We start from the raw sequence: 21,935 nt of genomic DNA, 5'->3' as shown, positions 1-21,935 counted from the left end.
TATTGAGGAGCCCCTCCCAACTCCCATTTTGCCTTGTTGTGCCTCTCTCAAAGCTTCATATCAATAGCCATTCTTCTTCTGCTCCAGTAGGATTAAAGAGGATTCTCTTCTAAGTCTGTCAGTGAGGCTCCTTGCCTGGATGATCACTATTAAATGATGCAAGATTCTCCCTCACCATCCTCCCATCCATCACTCCACCAGGGATTAAATACACTTGACCAGATTTTGCTCTCAATTACATATGGTAAATCTGGACTCACTCTTCAGTGGAGCAATAAGAAGAGAATGAAAATGAGAACAAATGAAAATGAGGTCTGAGTCCAGCCTAGTGCCTCTCCTGTATTCCCACCCGCTAGAAGGCTAGGCCTGAAAATAGAGCCATGGTCTTCGAAGGGTAGGGTTCAAACTGGGCTAGCTGACAGTAGCTTGGAAAGCAGATACTTTCTTTGAAAGGGAGTGAGGAGCAGGAGGCAATTGCCATCTTGTACTCCAGAATCTATGTTTACATTAAACACAATTAAGGGCTGGATTCCCCAGTACACTATTGCTGCTTTGCACTTCTCCCACAATAGAGCAGTGGTACACCTGGCTTAACTTTGGCTAATTAAGGGGGGCAGGGCTCTATGGCTACTTTGCATCACTGGAGCTGTGCAAAAGAATTTATGGCTGCAGAGATTATTGTCAGATTGTGAACCAAGTGTAAACTAATGCAGATTCAGACAGACACTATTGCAGACAGCCTGAATTAGCAGTGTGGAGAGGTATGAACTGTCTCTAATCATTGCAGGTGGATGTTCACTCTGAAGCCTAATTATATTAATTTAAATTTTATCCTTTTTACTTATTTCATCATTCCACCGCTCTCTGTTCTCCTCCCTAAAGAGGTAGGCTAGACAGCTGCCCCGGTTACTTCCTCTTCCTCTGTGCTCCCACACAGGTCTCCAGACCTCACCTACTCACAACATTCACTTGACCCCCTATATTTCCCTCCATTTCTCTTCACCATCTACAACCCCTCATATTCACCATTTCTGCCATGCCACATTCTCCTGCAACACACTCAGTTGCCTCCTGCAACCCTTCAGTCTGCCTCCTGCCCCTTACGCTCCTCTTTGCCCCTTCAGTTTGCCTTTTCCCCCCACATTCTCCTGTACCCTCTCTGTCTGCCTCCTGCCTCTCACGCTCTCCTGCTGCATCCCCTTTCAAGGTACGTCTACACTGCATGCTTCTTTTGGGAGCACGGCGCGTACATATGCGCAGGCCCCCCTACCATGGGTATAAATAGTAGTGTAGCCAGTGATGCATAGCTTAGGCAAGTAAAGACGTGCCTGAGAAGGCTGTGGGTATGTACTCAAGTACATAGCCTACACAGCTCTCTGCTCGCCCAAGCGGTGCCTCCCTCTCTACACTGTTATTTTCAGCTGCATAGTGTCCTACTGCCTCCCTCCTGCTGGAGTCTTTCCCCGCCACAGGAAAAAACTCTGGCAAAGAGGCAGCAGGGGAAGGCTCACCATCTTTCTCTGGTGCCCTTCCCTGCAGCAGAGAAGGACTCTGGCAGCAGTAAAAGGCTCTAGCAATGGTGTTTCCTCACTTCCTTCCCCTGCCAGACCCTCTTCCTCCCCGCAGTGAAAGGCTCTCACGGCAGGGAGCTGCTGAAGCCTTTCTCCGCTACCTCCAGGCTGCTAGAGTCTTTCACTGACCCATGTAGCTACACACTGCAGTGTGAACACAGCCTGTTTTTCACTGCAGCGTGTAGCTACATGTACCATACCTCATCAACAGTAGTAGGTAGTATAGACTTAACCTCAGTCTGCCTCCTGCCCTGGCCTTTCTCTGACTCCCCATAGTTTCCTGTACTATTTCCTCAACACACTCCCCGTTCCTCCTCCCCAAACAGTCCCATTCCTGGTATCTCCATATTCTCCCATCTCCCTTACATGCTGACTAAAGGGCTGCTTTCTTCCCTCAGAGGAACCTGGCTTCAGCCCTATTAGAAACAATAGGAGACGAAGGCCATATTTGCTGAGGGAAGCGTCATTGTCATCTACAAATCTTAGGACATGGTGACCATCTTGCAGAGGGTAGCCTGTGGCTTTAGTCTGGCTGAGTAGTGGGAGATGGTGGCCATTATGGATATGGGCAGAAGATTGTGATATTGAGGGAGGAAATTAGAAAATCCCAGAATCCCTTAAAAAAACAATATTGTGAGACTTGCAATACAATTACGAGAGTTGGCAATAATGACTTTTTGTGAAGAAGTAAATTAACCTATTCATGATTGAGATACATTAGAAATTAACATATAGAATATTTATGCCGAAAAGACTTTTCCTTACCTGTGCCTTCATAAAAATGCTTTATGTTATTAATTTGATGGTCATAGCTTATTGGCAATCTCAGCAGAGAGGCAAGGACTGAATGTACATGGACGCTGAACTACCATGGCACCTACAGGTGATAATATTGACCGGTGAAGCATGGTTTCTCACTTCTCCGGCTGTGCCTGCTTAGTGCATAGAGAACTTCAGGTCAAGATTTTCAGAAGTGACTAATAATTTTGGCTGCCTCAGTTTTTGGGAGCCCACTTAAGACATCTTAAAGGAAGTCTTAGTCAGAGAATGGAAGTTCAACACTTCCTGAAAATCAGGTTCCTTTAAAGTTTCTAGTCTAATTGGACACCCAAAGTCGATAGTTATCTCTGAAAATCTTGGCCTAGTCTCCAGGCCTGTCAATCCAAAAACCATCACAAACGCTAACTTCAAATCATAATTGGGGCGGGGGAGGGCGGGAAATGTTTGTTTTAAGAAAAAAATCTATGCTGAAAAATATTATGAAAAAAGAAATCAGTCTTTCTATTTTAAATCTATAGCAGGGACTGCCATTCCCTCAGTCCATGCAAGGAGAGGCAGAATCTTAGAATATCATCTTTTATTGTATTTCCAGTTTATCATTGGGAATATTTATCTAGGAAAATATCTTTAACACTAAGCATTTTGTTTTTATGTTCTTTGAAGCTTCCGCAGGTTTACGCGATCTAATAGTGTAACAGCAGCTGTGCAAGCAGACCTGGACTTCCATGAGAATTTTGAAATATCAGTGGACCCTCAGGAGGACAGTACATTCACTGGGCAAATATCAAGACAATATTCCCGAGATGCAAGCACCTCCACTGTTAGCATACAGGGGTCAGGAAACCATTATCATGCATGTGCAGTAGATGATGACTTTGATACAGATTTTGATCCTTCAATTTTACCCCCTCCGGATCCCTGGATTGATTCTATTACTGAAGATACTCTGGAGGCTGTTCAAAGGTCAGTTTGTCATAGAGATGGGCACTGGTTTCTGAAGCTTCTTCAGGCAGAAAGAGATCGTATGGAGGGCTGGTGCCAACAGATGGAGAGGGAAGAACAGGAAAGCAACTTACCTGAAGACAGTAAGTAACTGAATACAATAATATCACTGCTAAAAATAGTCATTTCAGACCTGATCCAAAGCCTGTTGAAGTCAGCAGGAGTCTTTCCATTGAATCCTATGAGGTCTGATAAGGCAATTTGCCATTTATCTGCACAATAATCAGACGATAGGCCTGGTTAGCAGCAGTGCCCAGTACCTGCAACTCCATTTGAAGTTGGGACAGCTCTGGAAGTCAGGCCATAATAGTTTCCTTGGATACCATGTTCCTAAGAGGTCGTGGATGGAAATTAAGCTGTCTTGTGTACATTTGTATAGATGACAAATATGGGCCTTATTTAGATAAACATCCACAGTGTATGGATTGGCATATGAAATAATTTTTCTGCGCTATTCTATATGTGATGCTGTGAAGAGTCGCGGCTAAATGCTCCTCTTTATATGATAAACTTTAGATTAAATGGGAGTTGCACAGCTGATTTCCTGCCACTGAGCTGGTCCTCTGGATATTGCAGGCTCCCCATATTCTGTGACCCTCACTAGGTGTGTGTATATATATATATATATATATATATATATATATATAAATAATGTGGCCTCTAATTTTGCACATGCAAATATTACACAACATTGTGAGTTCAAGGCAGACAACACATAGATTTGGCACACTCAGACTACAACCTGTTTATTTTTCCCTAGCCTCATTCCCAGAAATGGCTGAACTATTGTTACTGAAACTATTCAACCCAATGTAGAAACCCACCGTGGAGAATTTCAGACCAAATGGTTATAATTTGGCAAGGTAGTAAACAACTGAAAATGGGTTTATAAAAAAAGTGTTACCAAAACCTTAATGCTAGGATATAACTACCCATTCCACTGAACCAAAAAACTGGAGCCCATACCACAACTTCCAGCGGCAGATCCAAACTTCCCAAATTTGAGGTGTGTTTGGATTCAGGGTTTTGGTTGGGTTTCATCTTTAATATATATTATCAGTGATTTGCACAGGAGACATGCCACAATGGAACAATTACCCCCTGTAGGTATGCAGACGATAAAACGCATGAACTGGGCTGTGGGGGTTATGTTGAAAAGTGTGTGCACACATACATATGTGGGAAAAATGAATATCAGTCCAATCACAAAATATACTTGGCCTGCTTGTTACCATAATGACTGATGATCATTGAAAAACCTAATGATATTTTACTTGCCCATCAAAACAATTACTCATGTAGGGCAAGTGGGGAAATAGAATTTATTAAGGCTAATTTATACACAGCTTTTAATGAGAACTTTGTTGATGTGTTTCATTGTCTTTTTAGTTATAACATCTTAAAACTTTTAGCAATCAGTGGAAAAATTCTAATTTGGGGCGAGTAAGGTAAGAGTTATGTAGGCTCTACTATTGCCTCCATGTAAAATTACATTTTACATATCCTGCAGATTATTTATCTACCTCTTTATTAACTGTCACTTCCTGGTTTTGGTGGAGGTTACAGGGGGTAAAGGGGTCAACCTTGTTTAACAATCATTAGTGAGTTACTGGCTTCTTTGTGATGTCATCTACGATTCTTGAATGTGACAGCTGCTTCCTGAGGACATTGTGTTTGACATTCCACTGCAGGACAGAGTTTCCTATTCTATCTGAAGCCAAATAAAAGCATATGGTGAGGGCCACAGTAGCCGGCTCACTTGTGCTGAGAACAAAAGCTTGTTGTTGGAAACTCAGAAGCAAATCATGTCTTTTTCATACACACACACAAACACACACACACAAATGCTTCAGAGAAGGAGGGGATTTGTAATTGATAAAATGTAAGTAGAACAAGGAATGCATCTCTTGTTTTCAACCTTCAACTCGGACAGTCTGCAGTGTGTTTTTGGCCTGATAACAAAATAATGAAAATCTGCAGTGAGCGAGGTTTCTTCAATGCCATGGCAGCTGACAGAATGCTTGTTCCCTCAGCACTTGAAGTAAAATGATACAAGCTTCTCTCAGACAATGCAGCCCTTGTGTGAAACAGCTGTCTCTGGGAGACGGCTCGCTGCTATTTGACAGTAGCTTGTATGTTACATAGATACGTTTGGTATTATCTAACTGGGAATGAATCTACCAGATGGGACTGAATGTTTCTAGCTAGGAATGCAGTCTACTGCTGTGTATAAAAACACTGGTTAGGGTTTCAGTCATTCAAGGGAGAAATACCAGTATACATAAATATGTCTTTGCCCCACTTTCTTGTCATAAACTACTTATTGTATGAAATTTGCTGGTTTTATCTGAAGACATTTCCTCACAAAACTGTAGCATATGTAGTAGGCAGATTAATATCACTTTATCGTTGTATACTCACTCTTTCAGTCAGGACACCAGATACTCCTTCACCATATTTTACTATTTTGTGAATTCAGCAATGATTCTAGAGCTTTCTCTTGATGAAAGGAAACAGTTGGAAGTAAGCATGCAAACCTAAGCATGTATTAAGGACCTGATTCAAAGCCTACTGAAGTCAATGGGATTCTTTCCATTTATTTTAATTGACTTTGTATCAGGCCTTTAACTGACCCTACCACACAACAAACTCTGACAAACCTTATATAAATGGACCAGATTCTCCTCTCACACTGGTATTAATCAATAGAAATATGATCTCAAGGCACATTTGCAGCTGGTTGTGGGTACAAACAAAAGCATTCCTATAATCCTTGGGCCATATACTGAATTCACGTAGAGTTTCAAAAATTAATTTGATTTCATTAATCTTAAGAAACATCTCCATTCATCTTTGTGAAGTAGTGTAGCTTATTGATTCATAAACTTTCAGATGACTGTCCAAAGCAAACAGTCGGTCTGATGTGTAATACTGGTGTAATGGAGAGATGAGTCAGACCCAACAAATGAAAGACTAAGAAAGAAAACAAAGGAATTTAACAAAATTTGTGCCCATCATCAATCTTATCACTTAGCATGTATATTGTACCCCTTTGGGCTTGTTTAGACATAAAAGTTGACCTCAAATCTGTAGTAACCCTGTATTCAAATCTAGGGTTTCTGCTAAGCAAAGGCAACAAACTGTGACAAATTAATGTGGGGCTTTCAAAGTTTTAGTAGTTTGTTTTAAATGAAGTATGAAATTGGAAGCTCAGGAACAAAAGGGAGGAAAGTTTAGAGAGAGATAGGAGTGACTCTTCTTTCTGCAAGTGATTATGCATGAGAAAATAAAACTAAACACTGATTTCTCTTTGTCCCTCAGATGTATTCCTGTAGTCCTAATTATGAGCAAATAAAATAATCAGTTATTCTTACAGCTCCCTGGCTCTTCTGCGTACTCTGCTTTTCTATAACTCTTCTCCCCAACTAGTTCCCTCTACACCAGCCGATTTCCCAAAGCCTCAGAAGAGCCAGGTGCCAGATGTTATCCTTGCCAGTGTACAAAGATTTAAAGAAAAGAGAAATATCCATGGGCTACAAAATACTATAACTAGAAAACTTGTCAGTCACACTAAAAAAACCAGGTAAATCAAAGGACCGAAGGCCTGATTCTGGAATGCTTATTCATATTGAGTGGCACTTACTCATCCAGATAGTGCCATTAATCTCCAATGAGATCACTCACAATAATAAATGCTACTCAGTATAAGGTTGTAGAATCAGTCCTTAGCTTGTTTCATTCCGCTTCTTTTCTCCTTAATAGCTGACTAAGGACAGGAGTGTTAGCATTAACTTTGAATTTCCTGGCTTTTGTCATGCTCTGAGTTATTTAAATGCAAGTCTGTTGACACAAATAGGCTAAATATTGGTCCATCCTGGCTGGGAAATGGATTGTACCATCTCTATGGCAGGGTTCTTTCATATGCACAGTGCACAGCTAACATCTGCAACACAAACCTCAGTCTTGGTCCATTTTATTTTCTGCCACTGTTCCCTCCCCTTATTCCTGATGCTCAGCCTTGCAGTCAGCCTGTCTCCTCTGTTATCCAGCTTGTTCCCCCTGACTAACTGTCAGGTGTTAGAGAGAAAGTAATATATTTTATTCAGGCCAACTTCTGTTGGTGCAAGAGGCAAGCTTTCCTCTCTCACCAACAGAAGTTGGCCCAGTAAAAGATGTTACCTCACCCACCTTGTTTCTTTAATATCCTGGGACCAACAGGACTACAACAACACTGTAAACATCAGGTGTTCATTCTTTATGTGGCATTTTATAACCACAGTCCCAAAGTGGTTTCTTTGTTAGACCCTGAGGTCCATCATAATCAAAGTGCAAAGAGTTTGGTTGGTGTTTAGAGGTCAAATAATATTTTTGAAAAACCCTCATCATATTATGACTTTTCACATCACCTCAATTTTACTTCTTTATCACTTTTTTCTATTTCTTGTTACTCTTTGATACATATGCAGGCAAACTCCTTTCAAGATGTACCAAACTCCACTTTTTGTCTTATTGGGTGGGGGAAGGGGGTTGCATTTTCACTCCTCTACCCCTGCATTTATTTATGTATCATCCAAAATGTGTACTTGGCACCATTAGAAGTGATGGTCCTTGCTCCAAAGAGTTTATAATCTGTGTGGCTATAAATAATACCTAGGTATTTTCATCAGTAGATCTCAAAGCGCTTTACAAAGGAGGTCAGCATCATTATTCACATTTTACACAGAGAGAAATTGAGGCACAGAGGGGTGAAGTGACTTGCCTAAGGTCACCCAGCAGCCAATGGCCAAGATGGAAATAAAACTTAGGTCTCCAGAATCCCTGACCAGTGCTCGATGTACTAGACCACTTTGAAAATATACCAGATTAAGAGCATGTCTGGGAAATTGACCAGTTTAGCTATTCCAGATTAAATATTTCACTATAGCTATTGCACAATAACTCTCCCATATGGACACTTTATTCTGGAAGAGAAGTAAATGGTTGCTAGGGTCTGTTATGACTGCATCTTGATGGATTTAATGAACAGGAGGGATTTTTTGTCTGCTTGCTTTGTAAATTTTGTTTGTAGCATTATGAACTAAAGTAGTCAATTTCAATGTTTTTATATATACTACCTTCCTCCTACACTCACCTCCCCATGCTGCTTAAGACTCCATCAGTCGTTTTCTGATATATTGTCACTTCCTCTTATTCACTTAGTATTTGTCCCCAAACTTGTGTTCAAGAATGGAGCCGCTCAGGATTTTAGCCAGATAAGTGCATCAGTGTGTTTTTATTTCTTTTACCACAGTACACCTTAACCCTTCCATTCCTGGCACTAGAGATTTTGACTGAGTCAGAGGAGTAGGCACGCTGCCTTGAAAACTAAAAGCAACAAGTATTGTAAGTTAGTATTTAGCTATTGAGGAGACTTTTTGCCTTCTGGGGAGATTCCTTTCAGTCTTTCACCTGCTTTGTTTGAAGTCTTTTTTTTAAACTTCTGTGACAGGGTTGGTCTTGTTGACTGGTAACATGTTAATGGCCTGCTTGTTTTCCAGGGGTAGGAAAATAGTCGGGGGGGGGGACGACGACGACACACTTGACTAGATACAGCAGGAGCGACAGCAGAAGTGGTTACAGTGGAGAACATCAGCATGCATCTCACAATCAGCTGGGGTGAAGGTTTTAAACAACTAGCCAGTCCTTTCCCCCCAGTTCTATCGAATGCTATTTTAGAATATTAAACTTATTAAGTAGTCTTTAAAAACAAAAAGAAAGGGGTTCGTGTCCATCCCCATCCCCCACCAAAAAGTGCATTTTAAATTCACTTATAAACAGACTTTCAACATTACCTCCATGCAATCAATGTATATTTCATATAAAGTTCTATCTTAACTTTTTACTGAAAAGTTGAGGGACCATTTTCCCCCCTCTCAACTCCCAGGCTGTGTTGTGAAGCATCAGATGGCCAAGCTCCAGATGAGGCAGCTGTTCTGAAATACACACAGTGGGAAGAGTTTTCATAACAATGGGAACCACATGAAAGCTCTCAAAGTAGCTCCTCCCCACCATTGAAAGTTCCTTTCAGTTGAGTGGTTTGCACACTGGGTTGCATAAATGACTAGACACTGCAAGGGGTGCATTTGCAGCACACTGCGCAGGGAATTAGACACGCAACCTTTACTAACAATAATGACAGTTGTAAGTAGAATTCCCGGTGCAACGTGCTGAAAATATTCCACTTAGTGAATCTTCTAGTTCAGAGCTATTTCCTGGCAGTGCTAAGCTCTGGGAGCAAAGTGAAAGGCTTGGATTGTGCTTGTGTATGCATGGCATTCTTTTCTGTAGGGCTCTGAAGGAAGAATCATAAAAGGCTTCCCCTTCCCTCCCTCCCCCCCGACTATTTTACCCTTCTTCCTTTTACAGTGTATTCTATGTCCAACTTTACTTCCACTCGGCTAAGTTGTTGTGCTACATTAATCAGCCCTAAAAGGGTAAAACATGGAGCTGTGATTGTATACCTGGCTTCAGTTAAGCCTACTTCAGTTCATAACTTAGTTTTGTCCCTACTTGCTTGGGGTCTCCGTGTTTGTGAATACCCCGAAGAGTCTTTCAGTTTTAAATGAGTACTTGTGGCACCTTAGAGACTAACCAATTTATTTGAGCATGAGCTTTCGTGAGCTACAGCTCACTTTTTGCGAATACAGACTAACACGGCTGTTCCTCTGAAATCAGTTTTAAATGATTTTGGAGCAGTGCCTCTGGTAGCCACCTATAAAGTCTGGCCTGTGGGTGGGCTGAGTTCTTTACTGTGGATTTTACAACCCCAAAGTGTCGAAGGCATTTTCCCCCTTTGAGCTCTCCTCAACACTGTGTTTGAATTTATAGGGGTTTAGCGTGGTCCATAGACATGGCATTGGCTTGGGAGTCAGGAGACTGGGATCTATTCTGGGTTCTGCCACTGACCTGCCGGGTGACCTCGGGCCAGTCACTTCACCTCTCTGTGCCTCAGTTCTCCCTACTTCACATTGTTTGTCTTGTCTATTTAGACTATAAGCTCTTCACAGACTGCCTCTCTCTGCTTGAACACTGCCTAGCACAATGGGGCCCTATCTTAGTTGCAGCCTCTGGGCGCTACAATAATTATTTTTAATAATAATGGTTCAGATCAAAGCAGAACAAATGTCTTTCATTAGTAAAGTGGTAAATACCAATTTAAGTCCATCCAGACTGTTGTAAAACCATATACTATGGGCCAGGGTCTACTCTAACTCATTGCACCACTCTGACAGTGCAAAGAGACCATAAAGCTGATTTAACTGACCAGTGTGCGGGAATTGCCAAGAGGTGCAAAGCTGCCATAGTGACCATTTGCTGCCTTCCTCCCGGCTACCAGTGTAGTGGACGCAGCTGGGGGAAACATGACATGGAGCACCGTTATGCTCTGGTGAGTGTTGGCTATTGAAATGGCCAGTTAGGACCATAGGTGGCTGGGGACAATTGAGAGCAGCCCTGAAGCTGCTCACAGTTGCAGTGGTGACTGAAAAAGCCTCTGGATGGCCCTAGGATCAGGGTGGGGGTTTTAAGTGTGACATACAGCCACTGTTTCCTCCTCCTGGGACCAGCACCAGCCAGCAGTCAACCAGACCCAAGAACTGGGCCCTCTGTTTCTGAGGTAAACAGCAGAGGTTTTGGTAAAAACTGTGTTTCCCCAATATGGCACATGATTAGTTCCACATTTGTAACACTTTCTGAAAGCTCTTTACTTTTCTGCATGTGAGATCAGGTCTACATTAGAAACTTTGGCAGATATAACAGTGTCAGAAAGGGGGTGATTTTTCACAACATTTCTATATCAGCAAAAGCTACCATGTAGATGTGGTTATACCAGCATAGAAGTGTGCTTATTAATTCAAACAAAAAACTCACCAGATAACACAAACCAAAGCTATTCCCCTGACCAACACAGGCTTCACGCTACACCTCTCTGCTCCAGGGACCGTCACAAGAGCCAACCTCTGTCCCACAGCTCCCCACAACTGAGTGCTCTCAGCCCTTTATAAGTATCACCTCTCTCCTTCCCAACTGGGTCTGATAAGCAAACAGGGTTGGCTGATCACCAGCCCCCCGTCCTTTAAAAGGGCAGATTATCCTGTTTCACCAATGTTTTCATTTGGGGATCCTGTATAAGCTATACCAGCAAAAGAGGTAAAATGAAAGTTGTTTACTCCATAACTTCCTCATTGGTGTATCTGGTTCAATCACTACAGAAAGGCACCACTGTATAACTGGTGCTGACTTATGTTTGCTTTCCTGTCAGTTCTAGGGAAAATTCGAACTGCAGTGGGCAGTGCCCAGCTTCTCATGGCCCAGAAATTTTACCAGTTCAGAGAACTGTGTGAAGAAAACCTGGTATGTAATGTTTATTATAGATATGATTGTGCTTCTGTTATTGCTAAGGAATTTACTCTGTGAGTCACTATGCCTTAAATTGTCTAAAGCTTTTTCTAGATTAGAATATCTCCAATTTATTCCAATAAAGGGCTTGATTCATCCAACCAATGTAAATCCATTGAATTTAATGGAGTTATACCAGTGTAAAAACAGTGGGAGATCTCTGTGAGGCCCATAATAATTTAAAAAGAGAGAAACTCAAAAGGCTTAGGATGAAATTCAATAGGAGCTTTGCCAATAACTTCTACAGAGGCAGGATTTCACACTTGGAATGGACTCTTTTCAGATAAGCACCCAAAGGTTTGGAAGCTTTTCAAAACTGAGTGAACCTCTTGAGTTTTCAAAATTGGACTGGAAATCTTGTGGGATGACACTTTCTCATGGGATTTCCAGTGCTGCTTGCTTTCAGTTGGACAGATGTACCGTAAATCAATATCTATTGTGGAGTTTTGGCCCATCTGCCTCCAAACCAAGGCAGTGTACCATTTTGCAAAAATGAAAAATAATGAATTATTGAAGCTAATCAAACTCTTCCAGATCCCCAAAAAAGGCAAAACAAAGTTCTTAATTTCTCAGAATCAGTTTGCTTATCCCTAATAATGCACAATACATTGTATACCACATACCTAAAATGATGATAATACTTCGCATTTATCAAAGATTTCAAACCACGTTTTAAACTAATTCATAGATTTTAAGGCCAGAAGGGACCACAGATGTCATCTACTGTGACCTTCCAGTATAACACAGGCCATAGAACTTCCCTAAATTAATTCCTGTTTCAGCTATAGCACACGTTTTAGAAAACTGGCCAATCTTGATTTAAAAATTTCTAGTGAAGGAGAATCCACCACGACCCTTAATAAGTGGTTCCAATAGCTAATTATCCTCACTATTAAACATTTTCATCTTATTTTTAGTCTGAATTTATTTAGTTTCAACTTCAACTTGTTATACCTTTGTCTGCTAAACAGAAGAGCCCTCGGTTATCAAATGTTTAATGATTCACCATTGCAGAGTAGATAAGCACAATTACCCCCAATTTACTCATGAGGAATCTGTAGCACAGAAAGGTTCAGGGCAGAGCAGAGAATGGACCGCAGAACTCATTGCTTTCCTTCCTCTGCACTAACCATCCTGTTATTAAGCTCTCTTCTTAAAACATCCAATCAGGCTGAGATAAGACTGCCATGGCTCCAAATTACAGATAAACTGATTTTGTTTTTCATTGTTACAAAAACACTTTTTGAACTATGCCAAGTTGACATTATGGGATAGTGTATATTTTAATATGACATTTTCTTTCAGCACCTGACCCAGTTCTCATCCAAGTCATTAGGAGTCTCTCAAAGAGAGCTGGATCAAGGCCTTAAAGAGAAAAATATAACTGTAAAAACTCCATACTGAACTCTACTTTGGAATCAGAGGCTCACTCCTGTGGCAAAGTACTGAGGGCCTTCAGCTCTCACTGAAGGCAAAGCACCTCAGAGGATCAGGGCCTAAATTAGAAATCTGCCTAAATTGCAAGATGCAATGGAAATCAGTTCTGCATGAGTTAGTCCTTCTCTTTTTACCATGAAGAATGAAAAAGTATTTTGTTCCCATATCTGTGTATGTAAAAGTTACTATTTCAGTTTGCCTACCTAATAATGTCAATGGTCAAGAACTAAGAATCCTGTTATAACCTGTATCCTTTCTATGCAGAAAAGTGACTTCTTCTTTTTCCACAGTCACTGCTTTGGTGGGATAGGCATCTTGCTTCTCTCATAGTGGGATAGGCATCCCACTATGAAAAAAATACAGTGGTAGAAATTTCTTAAGGGAAACAGTTTCACAACCAGCACCTGCTTTACTTTTTGCTGGAGAAAGATATGTTAACACAATGTGAGATAAAACCATAATCTCAACTGAGCCAGCTATCATATAGAATTGTTGGGTGTCAGGACAGGTCTGATTTGAAGAGGCGCTGAACACCCATAGAGCCCATTACCTCAAGTGAAGTTGTGGATGTTCAGCACTTCTGAAAAATCAAGCTGTAAACCCATGTATCCAACAGTCTATTTGATGTAAATCATTTAAAGAGATCCTTTAGACAGACTTCACCACAGCAGTGTGTATCATTTGACTGGAAGGTCAAAATCTTACTAGCCCGTGGCACAAGTAAAGTTTTAACAGTCAGATTCTGGTTCAACATATAACTCTCCCCAAAAGAGTACCCTGCAAAAGTAGGGTTAATGTGCATCTATATTCTCTTTCCCCATATATTTCCCTCTGCCCAGATTATTTTTGCCAGGAATATAAATAATCTGTCCAGGGTACATTTATTTAAAATGTAATATTTTCATAGTCCTTAATATCATTGAAGCACTGTACAAATGTGAATTAATGCCCTGTTGAATCAGTAGATGCACATGCAGAAATGTGGGATGAAATCCTGACAGCAGTGAAGTCAACAGGAGTCTTGCCATTGACTTCAGTGCAGCCAGGATTTTACCAAGGGTAGACCCCTTGGCTGTGCCAAAGAGTGCCACCCTGCTGCTCCTGTTACAGAAGGACGGAGAAGCAACCTTTCCCTATGTTTTGATGGGTAGCCAGAATTGAGGCCACTGACTTCAGGGGAAACCACAGGTTTTCTGGAGCACACCTGTCAGAATTTAGCTCTAAATCTTTATAAGTAAAAATACGAGTAAAAAGTGTTCTTTCTCATTTCTATTAACTTCTTCTAAGTATCTCATTGATCAATTTGAATCAAAGTAAACTGCTTTACTATGAGGTGCATAGCCATTTGCACAAATGCTTTATATTAAAAGATACTAAAGCCAAAATATTTTTTCTTCTGTTGTACAGAATCCTAATGCACATCCAAGGCCGACCTCCCAGGATTTAGCAGGGTTTTGGGATATGCTCCAGTTGTCCATAGAAAATATTAGTATGAAATTTGATGAACTTCATCAGTTAAAGGCCAATAACTGGAAACAGATGGATCCTCATGACAAGAAGGTAGAACAATGTAGATTTTGTATGCTTCATTTAAAACCCTGCACAAGTACTGGACAAATTAAATAGTCCTCTGCGTACAGATGTTAAAAATGTGCAATGAAGCTCATATCAGATTCATTTCACTGTAACAACAATGTTTACATAACAATCATCTGGGATATTATCTGTAATATGTTTCAGGCATATTTTAAAACCAAATCTGTCTTTGTGAATTGGATAATGGGAATGTAGTACTTTGTTAAACTTTACATTTAATCATACTAGTTTATCAGTCGTTGGAAGGAACTGCCATATATATTGATTCTTAAATTTAAATAAATCACATTTATGGTGCATATTATTGCATATAGCAAGAATTCAGTTTACTTGCACACTCTAGGCTTTGTTACTGAGAAAACTAGAAATCATCACTGACTTTGGTAACCAGATCATAAGTACAGTGATAAACCAACTGCCGTCATACAGAGCTAAAACCAAACTTCCTACAAGTTGCATGGTAATCTTTCCATGCCATTTTTTTTTGTTTGCTTTCTTTTGTTTTTTAAATGGAAATTCTTGTAATTGGGTTCATTTTGCTGGTAATGTTATTTTTCTGAGATAGCCCAAAAATCATTTGTAGCACTGGTAATTATTTTTAACAGAGTTTTCCGTTGTTGCCATAAAGAGACTACCAGGTTTCCAAGTGTGAACCACGTTCCTTTTTTCATTCTGGTTTGGCACATATCCTTATTTTTAATCCTCACCATCAAGACAGCTGATCAGCTGGTCAAACAGCACCTTGGGTGAGCCACAATACAGTTCTCCAAAACTATTGTTATCATAATTGTTTATTTTATAGAACCCATAAGTGAGTTAGAAACTTCACAGAAAACACTTAAAGCCAGATCTGTGTCCAGAGGAATGTACAATCTAATGCTATGCTCCTGCTGCCATCTAACACTACAGCTGGGTTTCCATTAGCCTCATTAGACTCGGAAATGGGCATTGGCTGATAACTATGACACATAGGTAGGGATATAACATACACCAAAAAGGCAAGGGAGCAAGGAGTGCACCATTTGCAGACCAAGTATTATACCCTTTTTCAAGTAATATATACGTCTGGGTAACCCAAACTGATGTCTGGATTAACTGCCCTAAAAATAGCTCTGATCCATCTTGTTGCGGACAAGCAAAGTGGCATTTTCTTTTGGACAAATAATAACACAGATTTCCACAAATCTTCCAGCAGATTTCCACAGAACACAAGTTTCCACAGAACTTCCAAATACAGTTCTGTTAGAATCCTGTTCCCACCAAACAAAACTAAAAAATCATGCCCTTTGTTTCTGAATTAGGAGAGCCAAATTCCAGGTTAATCCCAAACCATCAGAGGAATACCATTAGTGTTTTATTTGGGGGTGGCCCTTGTTTGTTTTCTGAGGCTACAATACAGAAGTCAGGTAATTACTTTTTAATATGTCTTTTTTGAGAAGGAGCTGTAAAACTGCAAACACACATGCGCGCACATGCTAATATACGATTTTTCATTAGCTTCTAATGCAAAAGAATGTGTCCAGTCTTCAGCATGAAGAAAAGAGAGTTTTACTAAAAATGTCCCTTTCATTTTCCTTGAAAACATTTCAAGGAAATCCCACCAAAAGGAAGACTATAAAGGGTTAAAAGAAGTTAAGCAGTAATGAAGAAAGGATCGTATGTATTTACAATCTGCAGTAGGAAGGTAGAGGTTATGCACTTTAAAGAATTACACTGACTCTGTTCCTGTTTCATTTGACTGTGATTTTAAATTAAACTGTTCATCTCCTATTTTAAAAGGAAAAAAAGAATGAAAACTTTCTGTGGAATTGATATTTGCATTTGCCTCTGTCTCCCCCCCCCTCCCCCCCTGGGCCTGTTAAACAGCATAGATTAATCTTTAGATGTAGAGGAAAAAGCAAAGTGTGAACAATAAGTGCAACTAGGCAGCTTTATATTTCAAGTAATAAAGGCTGTTGTGATCAACATGAGAGCAAACTAAAGGCTAGAATGGAATCTTTGTAGTAATAAAATCCCTACTCTCAGAAACCATGTTCACATTTGGAAGGGGATGTAATTTAAAATACCATCTAAATTGACATGACAAAAACTTTATAGCTGCCTGAAATTCAGAACTGAATACACACTTTTTCTAAAGCCATCCTTATAGATATAAAAATTACATCTTTGTTAACCACGTATCTTTGGCTGCTCAAGTGACGATTAGTGTATGTTCTCTCAGTGATTTTTTTTAAAATTCCTACCCGTTTTTCAGTGTGTAGGTTATTGTAATTCCTCACGCTCATTCAGCATGGTGCTAAATTTAAAGAATTTTTATAGTGAGACATGAAAAGTGTGGATTATTTGAGCTATTACCAAGATCAGCCACCACTAAGCACATGTTTTTTATTCTAACTGTATAGCCAACTCCAAGCTGCTAGTTTACATTACATTTACTGTGTGATATATATCCATTGAATCTGTGTTGTAAGCCCATCTAGTGTTATGTATGTACTGTGTGTAAGGGACAAGATCATTTGTGCTTTTCACTTCTGTAACACAGATTGCTGCTATAGTAAATTAATTTTATTGACAAACCCAAAGAGTTTGATAGGAGTTGGGTTTTTTTAATTCCGTAGTAGAATTTAAACATTAGGTTTATGAAACTGTATTAGCTTAAATAGTGCTACAAAGTTCTGTTTAAGATGCTCTCCTTTCTAATCCCTGGCACCAGGACGAGGAGTCTGGATTCCCCAATGGGAACCGCATTAATTGGTTAGCTGTGGGAGCTTCGGCCCTTTCAGCGCCAGGCGTTTAATACACACCGTACCTGTGGAGAACTAGCACTGCTATCAATACTATCCTTTGCTTTAAGCTTACATTATTTTTATGAACCCTTGAATACAAAAGCCAGTTCAATGAAGAAAAAAATGCAGATAAGAACTAACAAACCTTAGGTAAAATGTGTGTTCTAACTACTGACCTATCCTAGTTTTTTCCAAGCTTTCCCTGAGAAGCTGTATAATGTCATTAACCTTCTGCTTTGATCAGGAGAGAAGGGTCCCTCCTCCAGTGCCAAAGAAGCCAGCGAAAGGTCAGGTGCCACTCTTACGGGAACGTTCTCTGGAAAGCTCACAGCGTCAAGAGGCCCGGAAACGGCTGATGGCTGCCAAACGAGCCGCATCTGTCCGCCAGAATTCAGCCACTGAGAGCGCTGAAAGCATTGAGATTTACATCCCCGAAGCCCAGACGAGGCTATGAAGGGATCCCACCAGGAGGACTCTCACTGGCAAGACAAGTCTCTTGTATAATCTGCTCCTCTAGGTCCCTATTCAGAGCCACCATTAAGTATTTGTATTCTCCTCTTTCTTTCTTTCTTTCTTTCTTTCTTTCTTTCTTTCTTTCTTTCTTTCTTTCTCTCTCTCTCTCTCTCTCTCCCTCCATAATCCCAATGATCCCAATGAAGTCCACTTTTGTGGTGTAGTTGTCGATCATCCAAGAGGTGTCCTCTAATAACCGTTGCTTTCTAAAGGTTTGCCCATGTCATTATAATGCTTTGTCACATGTATTGATGCTCCCACTTTGCCTCATGTAAGAGAGTACAATCCTTTTTTCTGTTTAAGAAATAAATACAGAACTCACGTACACACAGACACACATGCACCTGTATAGTAAATGCACCATTTAACTCATTCATGATCTTTAGTTTATCTAAAGTTAGTCTGTTACCTGGTGTACAGCAATATAAAACTATAGAGTATTTTGGAAATTCAGTAATGCAGGGTGATCCTTTGGGACTCTGCCGTCTTCCTCATTAAAGATTAAAGGAGCTATGGCTCAGATTCCCTTCTTTTTATTACTATTATTTTTAAAGCAGATGGCGCACTTTATTCTAAACCTCAGAATCATATCTCACCTGAATTTAAGACGTCACAAAGGGCGAGGTAAGGGGAGAGATAGCTGTGTTGTGGTAAAAAGGAGGGAGAAGTAAATTGTGCAGGTGAGATGGTGAGGGACAGAAAAGATCCTGTGAAAAGATACCTGCACACTGTCACAGCTGCACAAACTGCCTCATTTGTATTTCATCAATCACTACTTAAACATTCTGATCAGCAGAAGATTGTAAATTCAATCTTCCAGGGAAATCATCTATTTTGAAAGGCAATAAAAAGGCAAAAGGAAAGGAGATAAGAAGAAATGATGGTTGAAGATAATATAAAAAGGGACTTTTTTGTCAAAGTATTAAGAATTTTTAAAACTGTACTGTATTGTCATTTCCTATTGTATTGTATTGTATGAATTATATTGGATTTAAAAAAGAAGAAAAAAAAAGAAAAAACAGCTTGGTTTTGTTGATGTCTTAATCTTGGTGAAATGATCAGATTTCACACCCATCCACCCCTGTTTCTGAAATACTGTAAATGGAATCCATGATGTTTTTCAAAGCAAGACTTTGTTTTGTTTTATACACAGCTGGTTGTAAGCTTCAGGTCAGACTGCTTCCATCAGATGGTTCATAGCTGGGAGTAAGTTTCTCCTTTAGTCTCTTTTTTAATAATATAAAATACCCCATTTTTCAAAAATGAGGATTTTTCAGACACAGTGGGACCATAATGAGCCTATATTTGTTCACTACACTAGCTTTTGAAATCATGAACAATATGCATTCCCTAGTCTTCAGCAATTTACTTGATACTTAAGGTAAAATCTTGTTCTTGCTGCTTGGAATTGCACTGATGGAGGAAGGCGTTGGCTGTGCATTAGTGACACCAGCCATTGTGCCAACACAGGATAGGAGGTCTTGGGTATGTCGCTGAAAATGAGCAGCCTGAACATGCTGCAGAAGGCAACATTGGTGCTAGTTGGCCGGGCCCACCTGGCTATGCCCCCTAGTCAGCAGACCATGCCCTTTTGTGTCTTCTGGCATAGTAGCCATTCCCCATTGTTAGTGCTCTCTTGAGCTCTAGGTTAGAATCCTGCCCTGCTCAGGGTGGTTCTTATCATCTCTTCTCCCACTTGGACATCATACAGCAGGGTGTTACCCTTACAAGAAAGGAAGATCTTTTCTCTCTAACCTGGAAATAGTATAGTGACAGAGTCCACTGAGTGGTGGCTAATGTGTACTTTGCATCCAACCAAAGTTGGCTGTAAATGCCCTCCTTATTTAAACAGTGTGAACATTCCACCTGTGAAAATTCCAGTGCATGGTAGCCTTAACTGTGTAGCTCCCATCTAAAACATTTGAAATTCCCACCAGAAAGTTAAGCGCTTTCTAAAAATATACATCTAAGATCATGCCAGACAGCTTCTTTTAATGTAACATAGCCAGGTGCTAATTTAATTTCATTCAAGAAATTAGGAGAGGTAATAGGTTTTGGCACCAAATAGTGTCATGAAAACATTGTAAAGCCACTAGAGAATTTGCTACCTCTCAAAGCCATTGGTATCTGAGCTATGTATTTATAAACAGGGCACAAATATTTACTGCTGTGGTTTACAAGATAAGGGCTAATAATTTAATATTTAAAAGACTTTTAACTACAGTGATCAGAAATCCAGTGTAACCCCACTGAGTGCTTCATGTTAAGGGAGCTTTGAAAGGTTGGCCCTATAAGCATTTGAATACCAGTGTATTTGCTAGTTTTGAAAAGAACCCACTTCATTTAACTTTTAGCAGCAATGAAAAATCACAGTGTTTGCAGTATATATAGTGCCAACTGCCACTTTTGGTCATATAGTCATGTTAAGTATTAAAAATTATTTGGAACTCCTTTGTACTAAGATGTACAAAGCAGCATTCAGGTGAAGATGCACGTTCATAAGTACGTTTCAGTTGAAGTTTTCTGAAAGAAGAGTTAAGACTTAGATTGAGAAGTGGCTACAGACATTTATACAAAGGTTATGTCATAGTGAATTCCAAAAAATGGAAAATGGAAGACTTTTTAGTCTTGTAGATTATGAATTGTATTTGTACATTATATGATATTTTTGGAATGTATTTTAGATTGATTCTTAGTTGAATGCCTGCTGGTTCCTAACACCTGTGGACCGGCCATTATAACATTTGCCTAGCTTTACAGCAAAATTTGAATTTAGATATTGGTAAATACAGGCAGAAACTACTTCTGCCCCCTACAATGCCACTAGTTAGCCACTTGACTTATTACATATCACCACAGACATCTGTTACATCATTTATTTTAGTGTAAGTTGTAATTATTTATTTTTTATTCTTATCTGTTCAAATATAAACTAAAAATTACTATATTCCGTTTAACTTGGTATAAAATTGTTGCTTTTTTTTCCCTTGGGGGAAAATTTAAAAGACAAAAAGGTTGTTTTTGTCTCCTGCATTGAAAGTTTTAAAAGAAGTATTTATTATATTTTTCGCAGATGTTTCCATAAAATTCTCATAATCTTTTTGTAAAGAATGATGAAGAAATGGAGTAAAGATTTTTAATATTTGAAACGGTAAATAGAAATAACTTATTTGTAATATATTTCAGTTTATTTATTGGTGTTCCCTTAATGTTCTGATGTGCACTATTAATTTAAATTTTATCTTTGTGAATTTATAGTTTCTTTTTTTAAAAAATGTTTAAATGCATATTTTAAATAATAACTGGAATGTAAATCACTGGCTTACCTGCATTCCCAAATGTGATTTTAAAAGTGTTTTTGGTTTGGAAAAAAAGGAACAAAATTGAAAGCCTTTAGAAGGAGGGGTGGAAAGCATTTTTATGGCTTTATGAATTGGGTTTTCATAGGATTATCTATCTAGTTTGTGTGTGGAGAGAAAAATGTAAATAGACAAATGTTTCCCATAATGTAAAAAAAGAGCAAATTAATAAAATAATTAATGCACTGTTTGTAAGAGCTGCGGGTTTTCAATGCAAATTCACAATTCCATAACAGTAAAAATGATTCATTTGATGTGGTCAAGTATAAAAGCATAACCACCAGAAAGCTACCGTTAAGTATTCAGAGGTTTAGATTCTGATCTTCCGAAAACTTTGCATGAGTAACTCAACTCACATGAAGAATCCCATTGAACTCACTGGAAATATTCATATGAATAAAGTTACTCACATATGTAAGTGTTACCAGGATCAAGGCCTGGCTGCTTAGAAATAT

At 39.5% G+C, this 21,935-nt stretch overlaps 1 protein-coding gene across 10 annotated transcripts in view; it reads left to right on the top strand.

Moving 5' to 3' along the window:
* Positions 1 to 21,662, top strand: part of DLGAP1 (DLG associated protein 1) — a 634,214-nt gene extending 612,552 nt beyond the window's left edge. For all 10 annotated transcript variants that reach the window (XM_073331531.2, XM_078851563.1, XM_073331533.2 and 7 more), the window contains 4 exons: positions 3,015 to 3,436; positions 11,653 to 11,744; positions 14,634 to 14,786; positions 17,853 to 21,662. In XM_073331531.2, coding sequence (XP_073187632.2) covers positions 3,015 to 3,436; positions 11,653 to 11,744; positions 14,634 to 14,786; positions 17,853 to 18,062 — 877 coding nt within the window. In that variant the 3' untranslated portion in view covers positions 18,063 to 21,662. The remainder of the gene's footprint in view (positions 1 to 3,014; positions 3,437 to 11,652; positions 11,745 to 14,633; positions 14,787 to 17,852) is intronic.
* Positions 21,663 to 21,935: the final 273 nt, after the last annotated feature.

This window comes from Lepidochelys kempii, chromosome 2, assembly GCF_965140285.1.
Source record: "Lepidochelys kempii isolate rLepKem1 chromosome 2, rLepKem1.hap1, whole genome shotgun sequence".
Lineage (NCBI taxonomy): Eukaryota > Metazoa > Chordata > Testudines > Cheloniidae > Lepidochelys > Lepidochelys kempii.
Note: the sequence above shows the minus strand (reverse complement) of the source record. Positions and strands in the feature narration are given on the sequence as shown.